This window comes from Malurus melanocephalus, unplaced genomic scaffold (genome assembly GCF_030028575.1).
Source record: "Malurus melanocephalus ecotype Western Australia unplaced genomic scaffold, MMel_1.1 scaffold_22, whole genome shotgun sequence".
Taxonomy (NCBI): Eukaryota; Metazoa; Chordata; class Aves; order Passeriformes; family Maluridae; genus Malurus; species Malurus melanocephalus.
In genome coordinates, this window is record NW_026623254.1 from 2,701,680 (window position 1) to 2,719,540 (window position 17,861).

The 17,861-nt window shown below is 49.5% G+C and overlaps 1 protein-coding gene across 1 annotated transcript in view; it reads left to right on the plus strand.

Annotated features, from left to right (window-relative positions):
- The window catches only part of CACNA2D4 (calcium voltage-gated channel auxiliary subunit alpha2delta 4), a 118,986-nt gene extending 102,814 nt beyond the window's left edge, over window positions 1-16,172 (plus strand). The window contains exons 32-40 of the mRNA XM_057390050.1: window positions 3,134-3,204; window positions 4,048-4,123; window positions 5,898-5,950; window positions 6,806-6,861; window positions 8,236-8,256; window positions 13,147-13,264; window positions 15,285-15,397; window positions 15,698-15,780; window positions 16,052-16,172. Coding sequence (XP_057246033.1) covers window positions 3,134-3,204; window positions 4,048-4,123; window positions 5,898-5,950; window positions 6,806-6,861; window positions 8,236-8,256; window positions 13,147-13,264; window positions 15,285-15,397; window positions 15,698-15,780; window positions 16,052-16,138 — 678 coding nt within the window. The 3' untranslated portion in view covers window positions 16,139-16,172. The remainder of the gene's footprint in view (window positions 1-3,133; window positions 3,205-4,047; window positions 4,124-5,897; window positions 5,951-6,805; window positions 6,862-8,235; window positions 8,257-13,146; window positions 13,265-15,284; window positions 15,398-15,697; window positions 15,781-16,051) is intronic.
- The last annotated feature ends 1,689 nt before the right edge of the window (window positions 16,173-17,861 follow it).

Genomic DNA, 17,861 nt, shown 5'->3' on the forward strand with positions numbered 1-17,861 from the left:
AAGGGAAGGGAAGGGAAGGGAAGGGAAGGGAAGGGAAGGGAAGGGAAGGGGAGCCAGAGCTGTCTTCCTCCAGCTTTTGCCTTCCCTGGCCTCAGAGAGTTCACCACTGCTTTCTTTTTTCTGATTGCTTTATCTTTTTCATTACTGTTTTTATTTCCTGGTGACACCATGAGTGTCCACACCGTTAAAACCTACAGGGAATTCAAGCCAGCAGCATTAAATCAATACCCTGGATTTCATAGCTTTGCCCCCTGGATGCTGCTATGTGGCCTTCCCTGCCCCATCGTGTAGTTTTTCCTCAATGCATCCTTTAACATAATGCCAAAAAAAAATCCCATACCTGGATTTCTATGGGTATTTTGGCTTTTCTGCCTGTCAGAGCTGTCTGCTGCCTCCTTCCCTGGGTGACCACACTGGAAATCAGAGCAGCTTCCCACAGGAACAGGGTGAGGATAGCCTGGCTCAGTCTCTGCTGTCCTCTGMCCTTGGGATGGGGGATCAGGATGGGGGATTGGCTCTAATAACCTCTGGATGAAGGCAGCAGGAAGCTTACTGGCAGTCGGAAAACACCATGGAAAAGAGACYGAGGATTTTAATGAGTGACGAATTGGAAGCTCCCTGCAGGATTACTTGGGGAAGAAYGGGTAATCTCTTAATTCGAGCTAATCTCCCCATCCAGTCTCATCCCAGAGGGAGCAAAGAGTTAAAATGCAGAGGCAGGAGAAGGCAGTGAGTGAGGACCAGGTGCTCTAGGGCTGGGGAAGAAGGGAAAGTGAGTGGCAGGGTCAGGCTGCAGAGAGGGCTGCTCTGCCCTGTGGCCGCTGTGGCCCCACTGCCACCACTGAGTTTTCAGTGATCTCGCTGCCACTGGTCACAGGCACAGCTGTGGATCACAGGTCTTGAGCTGCCTCMGCCTGCTGCATCCAGATGTTCCCTCGCTCACTAAATCTCTTTTTCTTGGATTGCTGCCTTCTGCCTCAGGCGTTCTGCAGAGTGTGTCTGCAAGCTCTGCCCGGGTGGGACTCCAGGGRCAGGGTGCAGGGCAGCAACTAAAAGGCCAAGATGCCACCAGAGCTGGGCAGAGCTTGTGGCAAAGCAAGAGCTGGCTCTGTTTGAGCCACACAATGAGGAGGCTGCCTGCCTGCCCAAAGCCTGAGCAATTTGGCCAATCCTGTTTGTCTACAGCTTTTGAGTGTACAAAAAGTGTAAATCACTCAATAAACCAGCAAAGYATGGATGCATGTATGTCTGTGAGCAGTGATGCAGCTTTTGGGTCACGTGTTTGCTCTGGGCTGCATCTCTTTCCTGTGTGTAGCCCGACATGTGCTCGTACACTCAGCTGCAGGGGATGTGACACAGCGTGTGTCACGCGGGATGTCAGAGCAATGCTGCATGCTCTGAACCTCTGAAATGGCAAGGGCCTGTGGAAACTTGCCCAGAGATGGGAGTTAGGAGAAGCACAGCAGAGGGATGCCTTGSGAAGCAGCAGTCACTGGAGGAAGCAGGATGTAATGCAAGCTGCCTTACAAAGTGTTGGTTCAGTACAGAGCCGCTCTGGTTTCTGCCAAGTGATGCTTTTCTGTGTTTCTGCTCGTGGTGGAGTACCTAAAGCAGCAGCAAGCTTTGTCTGGTTTGGTGTCAGCCCAGTTTGCTGATGCCTCTCTGAACATACTCCCTAGGCCATACTCTCACTTGTACTAATAGCTCCTCATTCTTATACAAATGATGTCCTACATGGAGAAACTGGTCAGGTATAGCATCTCTTGACAGGACAGGCCTCATTTAGAGCCTTGCAGTGACCCCCTCCCCTTGCCCCACTGCCGCTTGCACTGTGTTAAATCCCACTGCTCCTGCTGGGTCTGCAGACTGGTATTAAATGGAAGCAGCTGGCCTCTTCAGCACCCTAATCAGATTGAAAGAGCGAGGGAGGTGAAAAAAGTTAGTGGTTAGTGCTTGCTCAGGCACATTGGACTGACTGTCTGAGATGATTAGAGACTAAATGCTTGAAGGGGAGTTGATGTTATGTATCAATTTGTACAGTGAAATGACTTCTAAAGCCTTTTGGGAAGAGGGTCATAACCATGTAGCACTATTGATAGATGAKTACCATGTGATCTTAGGTAAATCTGCCTAAGGGTTTGGGCTTTTGTGAAAATGTCCCACTCAAATAAATGAAGTCATCTGTCATCTGCTAATACCTGCTAAATGACTGCTAGCCTATCAGTGGAAAAGCAAAATATCCCAGACTGTGTGAATGCTTCCATAACACATGGGAGCTATTTACTCTCTCAGGACCCAGGAGCCAGGAAAACAGAGGACAGCTCATATCTGCGCTTCCATTATTTACAAACATTTTGTTTATTTTCTTGTGAACAAGTGGTGGACTTGACAGGTTTGAAGCATTTTTGCAATAGGTTTGTCATGGTTTAGTAATCAGGAAGGCCAGAAATTTTTGTTTGAGGAAATCTTTAAAGCAGCAGTTACGAGATTTGGAATTGGGTCCAGGCTTGAGGTTATTGACTCCAAGGCATAAATGGGACCAGAGGACCGACCACAAGCTCCACATTTAGTTCAGGCATGCAAGYGGGACCGGGGGGTTGTTGCCCCTCCAAAAGCAGCTTAGTTCTAGCCATGCCAGTGCATAGTGTGTAAGCTATAGGGTTTGTAATAAATCTGTATGTCACTCTCATACATGGTGGGCCAGTTCACCTAGGGCAGCAGGAGTGCAGAAGTTTCCAAAGCCACTGTGGCCATGGGTAGCAGTGATGCTCAAATGGAAGACTCAGGCATTYAGATCCAGAGAACATGGATTCCCAAAAACCCACAGGAGAGTCCAGGCTTCCGGTGATTCAACACACAGCTTGAGAGTCTGCCTTTTTCTGTCACAAGCTGCAGGGACTTATGTGGGCTAAATCATTCCCAGGCGTGGTAGGAATGGTGCAGGATGCCCAGCTGGTGATGGGGGAAGTCCTCCCTCAAGCTTTCCAGCCTTCTGAAGGACAAAGCTCAGCGTTACCTCCTTACAAAAACCCTCCTTGTGTACAGCAGGCCTCCAGACAAACTATATTGGTGGGAGCCATCGAGCATTTGGAAAATTTACAGTTTATTCTGTTTCCCCTTTTTGTGCTTGCAGACTGGAAAATTTTTTGGTGCAGTGGATGGCTCAGTGATGACCCAGCTGCTAAACATGGGCATGTTCAGGCGGTAAGTGGGGGGATTTCCACACTGTACTTCTTGTTCTTCGCTGGTGTGTGGGTCAGAGCATATTGGTCCCTCTGAGAAGCACTTGAGCAGGGGAAAATGCACATGCTGATGATGCATGTGACTCTCTTATTTATACACAAGAGCTCCTTTAGCTACCTGCCCCCTCTGCTGACTCGCTCAGCTATTGTCACCACACACACTGTTTCTCCTCATCTCTTGCTCATCCACCTGCTGCAAAACACAGAGAGAGACAGTAAATTCCAATCTCTGTGTGGCCAGAGAGCAGCTGCTTTTCTGTCTTTTCCAGGGCAAGATGTTACAGGAAAYATTCCTTGGCATTTTGGGTACAGAAGTGCTTCAGTTCCTCCTGCCACTCGGAAAGCCTTTTTGTGGAGTGGTTGTCTGAGAGCCCCACAGATGCAACATTGCAGCTGGCTGACCACATTTCTCCCTCTTTTAAAAATACCTCTGTTCATCTCATTCCACTCTCCCAGCTGATGTCAAAAGAGAGTTCAGTTTCAGTGGCTTGAAAACAGGAACGAGGGGAACCTGAGGTAGTTATGATTGTAATTCCTCTGCTCCATAGCCCGCTTAACTCACTGTCTGAAATTAGGGACATATTTCCTCCTGTACTGACCCAGTTACATTAATCCAGAGCCTGTATTTCTTGCTCTGCAAGATCCAGCACTGGCCAAACAGCAAAGAYGTGTAAGCAGGTGACTGCTTTAGTTAATACAGGAAATAGTTCATACATGACATTTCTGAGAAACAGCTGACTTGTCTGTTCCATGGGCAGCTGCACTGCTCGCTTTTGACTGCCTGCTTGTTTTGTTTTGCTTGCAGAGTGACCATGTATGATTACCAAGCAATGTGCAAGGTACCCTACCACCACCACAGCGGTGCCCGGCCCCTGCTCAGCGTACGTATCTGTCACCATGCASCCTTCCCTGGGCTGGCCTTTCTCTTACAGGGCATCTCCAGCACCTTGGTGGAGCAGATTCCCCAAAAGACTTTAGGAGATGTTTGCTTGGGAATGTCCAAACTCATCTCAGGGAGATTCCTGGGGCTGTGGTGGTCACTGACGGTGTTTTCCAATGTGGGTCTCTGTTGCTATATAGGATCTCACTGAAAATTGGAAGGACCAGGGAAAGGACAGGAGCTAGACTGTGGTAGGCTTCTCCTAAAAGCCAAGGAATCAGCTAGCAGCTGAAATAAACAGGAATGTTTTTACAGGGCACGGTTTTACTCAGCAGCTCAAGGAGGGTTGCACTGTCAGGGAACAGAGAATCTGGGGAAAACTGGAAGTCATTCAGGGAAGAATGAGTGGGTTTGGAGCAAGAGGTAGAGTGAGAATGCTGGTAGCCCAAAGAGCAAGCTAACAGAGTGAAGGGTTTTACCAGTACCCAAATGCAGTCTCTCTTTAGCCTGATACAAGCTCACAATCTATTCCCACACCACCTTCCTAACCTTGCCTCAAACAGGCAGAACTAGTGACTACTCAACACTTCATCCACTTCAAACTAGTTGACACAACCCTAAACAGGGGTTCGTAATTGTTACAATTTTTTGATATTGGAAGGAGTGCTGGAAGTATTCTTTACAGTGTGACAGTGTCCTTTTTTCCAATAAAAGAATTTTCAACAAAATACTACCTTTTAACATTTTTAACAATAACACTTTTAACAATGTCTGCTTTGCAGTGGCTGTAGTTAAGCTGGCTAGATAACATATGGTGATTGAAGTGAAGATATTTGCTTTATTGTATCCTCCAGTTCTGATCACTGAAAGAAAATGTCACAAACCRTGAGCTGCCAAAAATTAGGTAAATTGGGAAGAGAATAAAAAAGTGAGCATTCAGCTTCCATCTCTCCCCCTSTCAGCAAAAAGGAAGAAGTCAAGAAAAGTCAGTTTTTCATGTACATACATAAAAATCAGTCAAATTCCCTATAATCTCTACATTTCACTATATGCTGACTTGTTTTGGCTGAAAAGAAGTTAGCAGTAATGGAGCATTATCCCGTGTCCCGTGACTGCAGCATCTGTTTTGGTTTTGAGGACACTGGCATGATTATGAGAGGGGGAGATGAAAATTAGACAGGGTTACCATGAAGAAAAGAAGCAGCAGTATCCTCTGCAGATGAATTGTYCCTGGGATAATGCTGGATTTCCAATTTGTAGCTGAAAAGCAAGATAGAAGTCGTGCCATCTTGAGGAAAGGCTGGATGAAAGCACRGTTAAGCATAATCAATCAATGGCAGATAATACTAAATCCTGGGCAATGCTGTCGCTTGTCCCAGAAACACCACTTGCTCTCAGAACACAAAAGCATCCTAAACTGGTGGTGTCCCATTTAGCTGTGTTTCTCTGCTGCTCTGAGCTCTGAAGGTCATCCATGCTGGAGAGAAATCATCAAGCAATTACATCTTCAAAGTCCTTCATACATTCCTGATAAACTCCCTGACCCTGATGGGGAGAGGGTGAGCAGATATTATTAGTAGCAAGGCAGCTCTGCTGGCTTTTGATGTATTTTGACCAYTTTCCAGTGATGCCCAGACCTTGAATTTTCAGCCTGTCTTTAAGAGCTCTGATCAGTGGAGGGACTTGGTCTAAAATGTGGGGTCCTGCATAACAATTATAAATTCTCTGACCAGGTCCTTATGGTATTTCTCATTTTTTCTTCTTTTGTTCTCCAGCCAATCTATGCCTTTCTAACTGCAGTGAAGTGGCTGATAAGTGATTTCCTCCTGTGAGTACCAAAAGATGGGGGTGTTTGGGAAGACTCAGACCAAAAGGGGCGAGAGCTGGGAAAGCTGCAAGTGGAAGCCCCTCTGTAAGGCATTGCTGTCAGCCTTCTCCTGACATTCAGCTCTGCASCGTGCTCCCGGGAGACACAAAGCTATTACTATTCCCATTTTGAGAGGCAGAGGCCCAGAGTGGGTCTGGGATTTACCTGAAGTCACTCAGTACAAAGTGCCTGAGTCAGAAATAGGACTTGGGTCTCCTGGGGCTCTGTGCAGATCCTTGATGCTGAGTCCTCTTGCCTGTCTCCTTTGCCTRTGATGAGCAAATGCGCATCTTCCTTTCACGGGGGGGAGAAGGCTGAAGGAAGCAAGCCAAGCAGCTCAGGTCTAAGTGCCAGGCAAGGGGGGAGAGGGGGGGACACTCTTCTTTGGGTTTGGGTTCACCTCAGACTTCTGGAGTGAATCAGAGTTTGAGCTCAAATTAGGATGGAAGTGCCACTGCTCAGCTTGTTGGGTGTGCAGAAGGGGAGAAGCAGAAAAGGTCCAGCTCTGAGGGATTTAGCCTGTTGGTACAGAATAATTCTTTTCCTTACTGGCAAGGCTGTCATGCAGGATATATTTCAGGGAAAAGCCCATTCAGATCTTCCACAGTACAGATCCCACAATACAGAACTACACTCTAGCATGTGGAGAAGGGAAAAATATTTAAAAATTAAAAAAAAAAAATCAGACTTGCACTGCCAGAAATTTGTAGTAAACATTTTAGAACTGATACTCACTGGGCAACAGGGCCATCTCCCTGACACCTGCATCCTTCCAGGCTCCTGAAAAAGCATCCTCTGTTCTTGCTCTTTTGACAGCTTCCTTTTGGAGTTTAACWTGAGTAGCTTCTGGCACTCAGACAACTTGGCAGATGGTGAGTATACAAGAGTCCAGCTACCCCATAGCACATGAGTGTTGCAGCCACTGGTGACAGAAAAAACTGTAYGGGGAAGCCTGGCCTTGTGCAAGGAGCCTGCCATCTGCCCCACACCCCTTCCTGCATGGACACTGGAATCCACCTTCCAGATCCCACCATCTCCTCCCATTTCCACCCCCATTTCAGGCTGCCACAGCATCAGGGTGGTTAGGGTGAGGTGTGTGCTGCTCTGAGCACACCTCCTTCCTTCAGAGTAGTTTGCTGAGGAAAGGGGAGACACTTCTTCCTGAGGATCCCTACCCTATGTGCAGTGGGATGAGAGAGGCCGTCAGCTGCAAAGAACTTCTGTTGGAAAGCCTCCCTTCCAGTCTGCTATGGGACAGGACAGAGCAGGGGTGCAGCAGCAGGCTCTCCCTAGCCTAGCAGGTCCCAGGAAGTTAGRCAGAAACCTTGGAGTTCAATAACATGTGGAGAGTCCTTACTTACCTGCTGGACTGCTCTGAACGGGGGCGGATGATGGCACATTGTATTGCACAGCAGCTGGGGCCAACAATGGGGTACGACTGGTTTGGAATCCAGTGGCCTGTCCTGCAGCTGAAGTGCTGCCTGCAGAAAACACCCCAGGAATCCAGGAATCTCTGCAGTCCCATCCCAGCCCCTKCAAGCAGGGGGGATGTTGGTGGCCCTGAGGAGGCTCAGAGGGGAAGGTGAGGTGTGCACCAGGTAAGGGCTGATATTGAAGTCTTGCTAATTATTGATCACTAATGGTGCCTTTAGTGGAGACAGTGGTACCTTCCATTCCAGCTGTGGGGCCAGGTCTTCTGCACTGAACTCTCCTGGCATAATGGGGAAACACTCATTTTTTGAAAGCAAAATTCCCTTCTAATCAGAGAAGGAGGGCTGTATCTGGGTACTGTTTAGGTCCCATTCTCCTCCTCCAAGGAGAAGTCAGTGGAAGCTATAGCTGTCCTCTAAGCAGCCCTGGCTGCTGTGTAACACACATCAGGATAACAGGAGAGGTCCCTTACAGAAATTGGTGAGGAGCAGTCAGGTGCAATACTCGTGGCAGGGCAGGAGAGACTGCTCATTCTGGAGAGCAGGCCCACATGGCATTCCTGCAGGGAGTGTTGTGGATGCTCCATGGCTGCAGTCTGATATAGTCTGTGCTTGAGGAGATGTGAGTAAAAAGGGAGGGGGTTCTCACTGCTGTCCTGCTCATCATCATTTCCTTTTGTGCTTCCTTCATCTCTTTCCCACATCACCTCCATGACTGCTGTGTGCACATTCATCTCTTCATGTCACTGCCATCTTGTGAAACTGTCACGTGTCTCCATCATCACTGTGTGTCTGTGTGTCATGGGACTTCTCCAGCCAAGGCTGTCTTCCATCACTGTAAGTAGAACCACTTATAACAGTGAAAAAATGGGAACTAACTAGAAATTCCAGGGYAGAAAATACTTTTTTCCACCTTTTATACAGTGGGGAACTTGCAGAAAGGCATGACAGGGCCAAGGCAGTGCCTGGCCCTCTTTCCCTACTCTGCAAAGAAGAGATGCTGTTGCTCATTTAGCTGGCTGAGCTGGTGATGGAAGGTCTGTCACTGAGAAGTTGATAAAAGAAGGAGCACACAAGCCTCCTGAGGAACTGCAGTCACAGACAGCATCATCACTCATTACTATGGCCTGGCTGGGCCCGTGGCCCATGTTCCATGGCATGTCCTTCACCGTGATTCCCAGCTGGCCCATTCTTTTTGGCTGTTATTCCCAAACCAGAGACCAGCCCGTGCCTTCCTGCAGGATAAGCTATATGGGTCTTGTAGACTTCAGTTATTAAGAAGTAACTTAAGTCTTCTTTTCCACACCCCATGGCTTAGCTCCTTCTGATAAATCCCAACCCAGCTCTGGGATAAAGCAGAAAGACTTTTGAGTGGTTCAACTGATAAGTATATGCTGTAGCTCATAAATCCGCTCCTACAGGCGAGTTAGAAATTCCTCCAAGAYAGAGTCCAGACTGTGGCTGTGTTTGTATCTCCCTGCTTCCATATCTAGCTTGTCTTTGCCAATTTGCTCTCTGCCCAGCAAGACATATGTGTGAGACAGAGAAAAAGAGACTGTTGGAATGTGTCTTACTGTAAGAAGAGGAAGAGCAAGAGAGGGTGTCTGCAGATGAAAAAAATGAGTGTCCATGTGTGTGGGGGAGTAGCAGAGTGGAAGAATACTATTGGGGCTAGAAGAAATGGATTGCACATGTTGTTAAGAAGGGGCTGTAGATTTTTGCCAGAGACGTTAACATTTTCTTGACTGCATGCCAAGGCTGGTGTATGTGAAAAATATGAAGCGAAGGAGACATTTTGTGAGAGAGAAATTGAGCACACACATTTTTTCCAGGTTATGTGCAGAGGAATTAACGATCAGGGATCTAAAGCTCTCCCTTGCCTGACTCTGTACCTCTGGCTCTGCAGCACKGAGCCAATTTCTGCTTCCCAAGTTCTCTTGTTTTCTGGGAGGGTGAGACTTGCTGTTGGAATATGGGCATGATGTATTCAGACTGCACTCCTCACACAAATCTGCTTTTCAGAGGTGGCGAGAAGACATGTTTGCTGCCACAGATTTTTCACCKCTCTCAGCATCTCAATTTCTCTCTGTGTTTATAAGGCCTTCTGCTTTTATGGACATCACCACAGGTTTGAAAGCTTTTAATTAAGCCAAAAATGCTTCCAGCCAAGGCATGCAGCCTAGAAAGAACTRTTTCTAGAATTCTGTAGATCATAGGAGTTTCTTTTTTTACTGCATGATAATGTACACAGAAGATATTTAACAAGGTAATTGGTTAAATTCTATGTTTTTTATATTGGTAACTAAGTGGCAGGTTTTGTCACGTGTCAGGGTAAATCCACTGACTTGGGTGCATGATTTGTGCTGGTGGGATAGAGTTCACAATCTGTGCTCTATAGTTCATAACAAGGCACAGCAACTGCCTGTGCTGTTCAGAAGGATTGGTTGCCAAATGTCTGACAAAGTCTTTCTGGAAGTGCAGATGGTAGCAACGACAGCCTGGAATTAACTCACTGTTTGCTATAAAGTTTGCAATTTGTTATCAGCTCCTCTGGCTGTTTACTAATCCCTGACCAGCAGCCTCTCAGGGCGCTGATAACATTTTGATGTCCAGCATGTGCATGCAGAGGCTCTGCCTGAGCCTTTTGCTGATGATGTACATGCTACTGGGCTTCTCTGAACTTCTCAATACTGCTGCAGCTGCATTGCTTCCCAGCAAATTAAGTGGCAGTAGGCTTAAGCATAATCTCTGTCATGGGTCTTGTCTCTGTGCAGGAGTCAGGAGATTTTAAAGGGGCTTCTTTTCATTTGGCTTGTGCCAAAAAAAAAAAAAAAAAAAAAAAAAAAAAAAAAAAAAAAAAAGAGTTAAGGTCTGTGCAGGGCACTTTTGCCAGTTTAAAAATACACCTTGGTACTGGCCACATTTATCCTGGGAGTGGTTTGTTTAGTCCCCTTAATTTCTTTAATTGACTTGTCCCTTCAGGGGCCTGGTTATCCAAGCCCACCATGACAACCSTCATTCAACACTGGCTGAGGCTGAGAGGCCTCAGATCAACTTCCWTTGTGCATTTCCCAAGCTGATGGTCTCATTTGCCCTGCCGTGCACCCCATCTTTCACACCACTGCATTTTATATTGCTTTAACTCCATCTGCTTCGATGATGCTGTAACGGGAAGCTGGAGCCAGTGAAGGATGTCATTGTTTACCAGGGACAGGGAAAAAAAGAGGTGCTGTTGCATCAGGGCTCTTAGCCACTCATGACAGAAGCCATATGCTAAATTCTTGAAAGCAGTTTGCCCCAGCTTTACGAGGTCACCTTTGTGATGATCACAGCGATTATTGTGAGCAAGAACTGCACAGCCCATTGCCAGCAGCTGTGCTGCAGTGGCAGYGCTGTAAATCCAGGGGCAGCTCAACAGGACTTGGATGGTTTGTGGCTGAGGGACCAGTGTGTGGTCTTGCCACAAGCATGTCCTTGGAAGGGCTGTTCCTGGTCCAGACTGTGACAGCCTGCACACCTGTTTGAGGGTTTGGAGCCTTTTCACAAGCCCCAGGTGAATTAAGGCTGAAAGGAAGGGCTCCCACTCTGTTTCTCACACTCCTTTAGTCTTAGTTTGGGGACTTTCCTGGCCAGAATACAGTCACCAGCCCTGGACTTGGTCAGAGCTAGAAAGCATTCACAGCTTCTCTCCTTACAGCATAAAGAGGGATATTCTATAAGTCCCATCAGAAGTCTCTAAGCCTTTAAAATTCAGCTCGGAAACAGGATCTCCACTATTTGTCCCTGTGATGGGTGCTAGTCAGAGACATTCTYCATTGAGGAAAGTGGGAGAGGCTTTTCCCTGCTCCTGCAGAGGGACAGCGGATGGTGGCAGAGCACRGCCAGACAGCTCCTGGCTGGTGGCAGAGGTGCTGCCGGCCCCTGGAATGACAAGTTCACTTGATTAATTCAGTGTGAATCCAGGGTGAATACAGAACAAGGCACTGTGCTGCCATCAGGCTCTGTGTGCTTTTGATTCTGTGCAGAACGAACCTGACCATGACACCAAAGATGGGTCCCACGGGCTGGGAGGATTTAAGCAGGGGCTGCCTCCTCAGTGCTGTTTTTTGAGACTTCTGAAGAAAAGCACAAAGCACAATTACCAGAGACTCTGCACTGCAGGGAGGGGTTTGAGTACCCATCATATTCACCTGGGCAAGGCATTAGAGGGAAAATTGGGCTGCAGCTCCTGGCTCTTAATGGACGGCTTGTGCTGCTGGATTGCCATGGTGGAGAGAAAAATCAGAGARAATGGTGCAGTTTTTCTCTCTCGTGTAATCCACATTGTTTGGAAGGCAATCTCTGCAGCGAGGTGCCTGCTGCTTTCTGCCTGCTCTGGCAGTGCCGAGGGAGAGGAGACCATTGCTCTCAGCAGTGAGGGTTTTACAGTGATGCAAATCACCCATCCAATCACAGATACTCTCTTGATGCCTTCTTACCATACATCKGCTGATTAAAACCCAGGTTGCTGCATTTTTTAATAAAACTTAAGCACTTCTGCTGCAAAGGGCGTTCATCCTCCATGTCAGGAGGACCCTCTTCCCTCTGGTCCCCCCAGCAGGGCTGCCTGTGGCTCTCTGTGGGTGGGGGGCTGCAAAGTGAGGCTTTTGTGCTCAAACCCAAAGCTGATGTAGAAACAATTTCTCGTACTTGCTCCTGGCTGAGCCACAGCCACCTCTGCCCTAGCAACAAAGCTTCACATTTCCATCAGCAACAGTCCCCTGTGTCCTACAGAGGCAGGAGCTGCCTTTGCTACCTCCAACTGCAGAAAATAATTGCCAGGAGGGCCCAAGGCAGTAGTTTCAGGCAAGACGGATTTCACTGAACTCCTAGAAAGAATGCTCYTGCTTCTTGAGGGAGGCTTAGTAAGGCGGTTCAGCTCCCCCTCATCCCCAAATTAGTTTGGGAGTCCCACAGAGTGTGACTGATGAGTGACGGAGCAGCTGCTCCCTGCAGAAGCCAGTGCTGTTCATTAGCTGGGTCTCTGCTGGTCCTGGAGAGCTGTCATCTGTTTCCCTGTGGTCTCAGGCCAGATCTGTTTGCTGGTGGTGGTTTCTCCTTAACATGACACGTATTGAACCCCTCAAATTTCCTGCTGTGGGCTTGCTCTGAAATGTCAGCGGGCTCAGGAGGGATCAGCAGTTGATGGAAAACCCCACCACAGACATACAGGGTTCCCTCAGGGGCAGAGCCCTTGGCCCAGGCACAGGTTTCAATGTTTAAAATACAGTGCATGAACTAGGGCTGGCTTAGGCAGAAGGGATTTCATTATTGCTGCTGGTTCAGTAGAATCCCACCCCCGTTTTATTTCAACACAGGGGAACCTGTGCCCAAATGTCCCTGCCTGCCTGGCCGGGAGGTCCCTGGGGTGCTGTGGACACTGTGGCCCCTGGGCTACAGCTTTGGCACGGCAGCGTCCAGGCTCGCTGGATTGGGGGCATTTCTCACATTGGCTGGTTTTCCCACACCACCTAGTGGGAGCAGGGATCACTGCCTAGCTGCTTTCTGCAGCATCTCCTTCCCTTTTTTCTCTGGTAGGCACCTGCTCTCGGCCACTGTTGGGGGGTAGCAGGCGTTCTGGGCTGCCCCTCCAAAGTCCATCACCAGTCTGGAATGTTTCCATCTTGGTGCAAGCTCCTGTGTGCTCCTCTACCCCTAACTTGTCCTCTTGTTTCATCCCCCTGGCAGCCCACAGGCACAAGAAGCACGACACACTGCAGCCCTGCGACACTGAGTACCCCGTGTTCGTGTACGAGCCGGCCATCAAGGAGACCAACGGGCTCATTGAGTGTGGAGACTGCCAAAAGTAAGAGCTGCAGCTTCCCTTTCGTGTGGGGGCCTTGTCCAAGGGCCTGTGGTGATGTCAGTAACCTGACAAGGGTCATCTGTCACCGGGGCCATGGCACAGCAGCCATGACATCCCCAGCTCTGRCCACAGAGCAGAGATAAACAGCAGATAAACCATCATGCTGGACAGTGTGAAGTGAGGAGACCAGGGTACTAATTCATGACAAAAGAGAGAAAAAATTAAAACCATCTCTTAATAAGCACGGGTGGCTGGAGAATGAAGAAAATAGCATTTAAATATGKATATATTTCCATTTCACAGATTTCAGAAAGGAACTTTTTCTGGTTTTTCATTTTTTGGCAAAAGTTTTCTTCTTAGAAAATTTTCCTTTTTTGTGATGCTTTTGGCTTTCCTTTTCCTTTTTTTTGTTTTCCCCCTTTTCTTTTTTCTGCAGAAAAGAAAAAGAAACAGGAGGTAGGGGAAAGAAAAGAAGTGTTAGACTGAGTGAACTGGAAAGAAGAGTGCACTTTTTTATTTTCCATTTTCATTGTAAGAGAATGAACAGTCAAAAGTAACAGAAAAGTCTTTTTTTGTGAAAAGAGGCTGTTTTCAGTGGTGACATAATGCCATAAGCAATCATATGTGGAAAGGTGACAAAAAAGATTAATTTCCACTGATCCAGGTTTTCCTAACATGAGGAGGCCAAACAGAYCTGACTGGAATTGCTCTTCAAAAAACACCAAACAATCCTGCCTAGTCTTTAGTCTTGGATCAATTGCAGGGAAGACTTAAAGGTTAAAAAAACAGCCTTCACTAGTCAGCATGGCTTTAGGAAAACCAGGCCTTGCCAAATATTGTTTCAGAAGAGACTGCAGATTTGATGACAACRAGGTATTGTGTAGGAGTATTAAGCTCTGTGAGCTCCAGGGGAGCTGAGTGACCTATTTGGGTCACAGATCTCTGCCACAAACAAAGCCTGGGACTGATCCCTCCCTGATGAAGCAGCACTCACCAGTGCTGTGTCCTGCTCGACTCCTTTGTAATTACAGCCTCTGGCTCCCAGGTGCATCTCTTGTGCATCTTTTATCCAGGTAGTTGGGAGATACATTGACCAGGGGCCCATCATGGGTTAAAGGCTGCTTATCAAAGCTCCCAGGGCAGTGATCAGTCAGGGAATGCTACAGCTGCTGCGTGTGGCATCCAACACCTTTAAAAAGCACTGAAATCCCCAGAGGCTGGAAGGCAGTAAGGCCAGGTGGTGAGTAGCCAGGGAGACTGGGCACTCCCCCAGCACAGTCAGGTTGGCCAGTGCAATGGGCACATCCCCACAAAGCTGTATTTCTGTTCCAGAAGCCCTCTCCCTTGGCTGAGCCATGGTTAGCAGGACTGGGAGTCACAGAGCCATGCATCAGCTGCAGCATCACAGCCCTGCCACCRCTGCAGGCTGAGCTTGATGTCCCCAGCCTTCCCTGTAGCCAGTGGCTCCAGGACAGCTGGCAGGCTGCCAAACACCAGTTGGTCAGTCTCTCCACACCAGTATAGCACACAGTGTTACTGGATCCTCTGCTTCTCTCTCCAGTAACATGAAATGTAGCACAACTCTGCTGCTTGCAGGACCACAGAATACAGACCTTGCATTGTACAAGCACACACATGCATATACATTAAATAGGCATTGACATACCTCTGGCTGACACCAGGTTTTCCCAGGTGTCATCTGCTGTCACGTGCTGCCCCTTCTGGGGAGGGCTTGTGTTGGGTTTGGTTGGTTGGGTTTTTGGGTTGATTTGGCTTTTGTGCCTAGCATGGAGTTGTAGATTTGAGGCAGTTCAGAATTTTCTGAGGCCACAAAGATGTGCTAATGCCACTTCCYGCTGTGTACAGCTGCTAACTGGGTCTCTCCCATTTTCTGCTGGCACCCTGTTTCCAATGATGTTTTCTTTCAGTTTCTWTGCTGTGGTTCAGGCGATACCAGGGCTGTTGCACTGGCACTGTGGCTGGAGAGATGTGTATTGTTTTACCTGCTCTTCCCTTGTAGGATGTTTGTGGCACAGCAGATCATCAGCAGCAACCTCCTGCTCCTCGTCACAGACGCTGTCTGCGATTGCAGTATCTTCCCACCTGTCCCAATGGATGCCAAGGAGGTCAAATATATCCTTCCATGCACAGCAGGGATGCAGGGCTCAACAGGCCCTGTCATCTCCATGTTTGCCAGGGTGGAAAATGTGCTTCTGCTGCCCATTGCCATGGGGGTGGAGAGCATGACCTGGCTTGTGGGACAGCTTGGAGAGGCCTCCAGCCCGAGCAGGGTGAMCTGCCCTTTCCTTGTCCTCCTCACTGTGTCTCTCAGGTCACACTCCCAGACAAACTCACACCAGGGCCCCATGGATCTGTGTGGTGTTCACCCCCTGTCCCCGTGTGCCACTGCCAGTGTCCTTAACAGCCTTGCACATAACGCTTCAGTGAAGTGTGAGCGGATGCGGTCCCAGAAGCTGCGGCGGCGGCCGGACACGTGCCATGCGTTCCACCCTGAGGTATCCCGGGCCAGCAGGGCAGGGAGGGAAGGAGGGAGGCAGGACACATGGCTGGATTGTACCATGGGTGTATACCGAGCACAAATGTCTCCTCTTGCACCCTCGCATCGGGTGCCTCATGTGCCTCTCCTGCTGGCTGGACCCAGACACAGCCCTGAGTGTGAATCCCTGAGGGGGATCCTGGCAGGAGGACTTGCTCCCTGTTCCGAAGGTGATGGAYGGTGGGGCTTGGCAGTGAGCAGGCTGACACACCTTGTCTCCCCTCTCCCAGGAAAACGCCCAGGACTGCGGTGGCGCTGCTGAGATCTCCGTGTCCCCRACGCTGCTCCTGCTGCCCCTGGTGCTGCTCCTGCGGTGACGCTGCTGTGACTCGCCTTACSCGGCWGGGACCTGGCRGGACAGGGCTGCCGCCGGCCGGAGYGRTGCGAGGGGAGGGGATGGGGACACRGGCCCTKTTGGGACACCCGCTKTGACTTCCCGGGGTGTCCTTCACCACAAGGACCAGCACGGTGCCGCCGGTGGAAGCTGCTCCCTCCTCGGAAGCTTGTGGCAAAAGGAGGTGGAAAAAGCAGCAGGGCCAGCTCCTAGCACAGTATCTGCTGAGCGGCTCATCCCAGAGAGCAGCTCACAGCCGGGAATGCTGGGATCATCGGCATGGAAAAGCTTCCACCATCAACCTGCCCCCCACAGAGCTGCTTGGGATACAGGAGGCAGAGGGCTCAGAGATCTGGCTTTAGGAGAGCAGGAGGGGCAGGGGACACCATCTGCCTGTCCCTCAGGAGCCACCAGGATTTTGAGCACCTGGGTGTGAAGGCAGCATCCCCTGGTCCTGGAGGTGTCCTCAGGGTTAGGACATGGCACCAAAGCTGAACTGCACTAAGCTAACCTGCAGCTGGACAGTGGGAAYAGCACAGCACAGCTGGAGAGCTGCAGCCACACCAGCTGTGCCAAGGAGAACTCTAACACTGCTAGAACAGCATSCAGGTTCTTGTCTAGATGTGGATTTACCTCTGTAAAGGGGTTTTGAATGAGAACCCAAGGAGACCTACCTGCTCTCTTCGTTGCAGAGGCAGCTACGAAACAGGCACTTTTCCCCTTGGAGCAGCGCTGCCCTGCTCATTGCAGCTGCGCTTGGTCATTCCCTGCCCTGAGCCTGGCATTCCCAGCTGGTGGGCATTGGCCATTTCTCACAGAGCTTTATGGACAACGGGTGGGGAGCACGCATTTTTCTTTTTTTCTTTTTTTTGTATGGACTGCTCCATACCATCTCATTAAAAACAAATATATGGCATATTCTACATAGAAACCGTAGCATCRGCATGTTTAGTGGTCATCTCAGCCCTACATTGCATCCCAGAAACCCATGGGGACAGGGCATGGGTGAAGGGACTGCAGACACTGCTGTGGTGGTCCCAAGAGAGCTGGCTAGTGCACCAGCAAGGCAGAACCTTTCCCTGGTCACTTTGGGAACYTCCTGAGCACTGTGGGCTTGTCACAGCAAGGTGTCACCTCCTTCAGGACAAGGACTCTCCTGGCTCACTGCCTGACAAGCAGCACTGCCCACACTGCTGCCCTGGCACGTGCCTGCCATGGAGGGCTGCACAGCTCCTCTCCAGGGCCACCATGCCATCCACACCACACCACACCACACCACACCACACACCACACCACACCACGCCACCCACTCCCATAGCCACCATTGCCAGGGCTGGATTCCTGTGTGGCTGCTGCAAAGAGCATGGGAAAGGGCTTTATCCTTACACCAGCTCTGTCCCTGCCCTGCACAGCAGGCACCCACAAATGCCCTCCAGACATAGCTAGGGATGCTGTCCTTGSCACCCATCTCACCTGACACTAAGGGGACAGGATCAGTCCCAGGGGGTCCTGGTGGGGACCTYTCAGCTCCTGCTGTGGGGGTTTTGCCTCGCTGGAGGCAGCGTTACAGCAAAGAGGAGAGGAACCACTGCATAAAACTGGAGAAGGTCTCCAGGCTTCAGAGGCAGTGACCTTATCAGAGCTMGGAGCAGCCAAGGAAGATGAAGGCAGGACAGAGGGAAATGGGGCTGCTGTCAAGGCTGGGG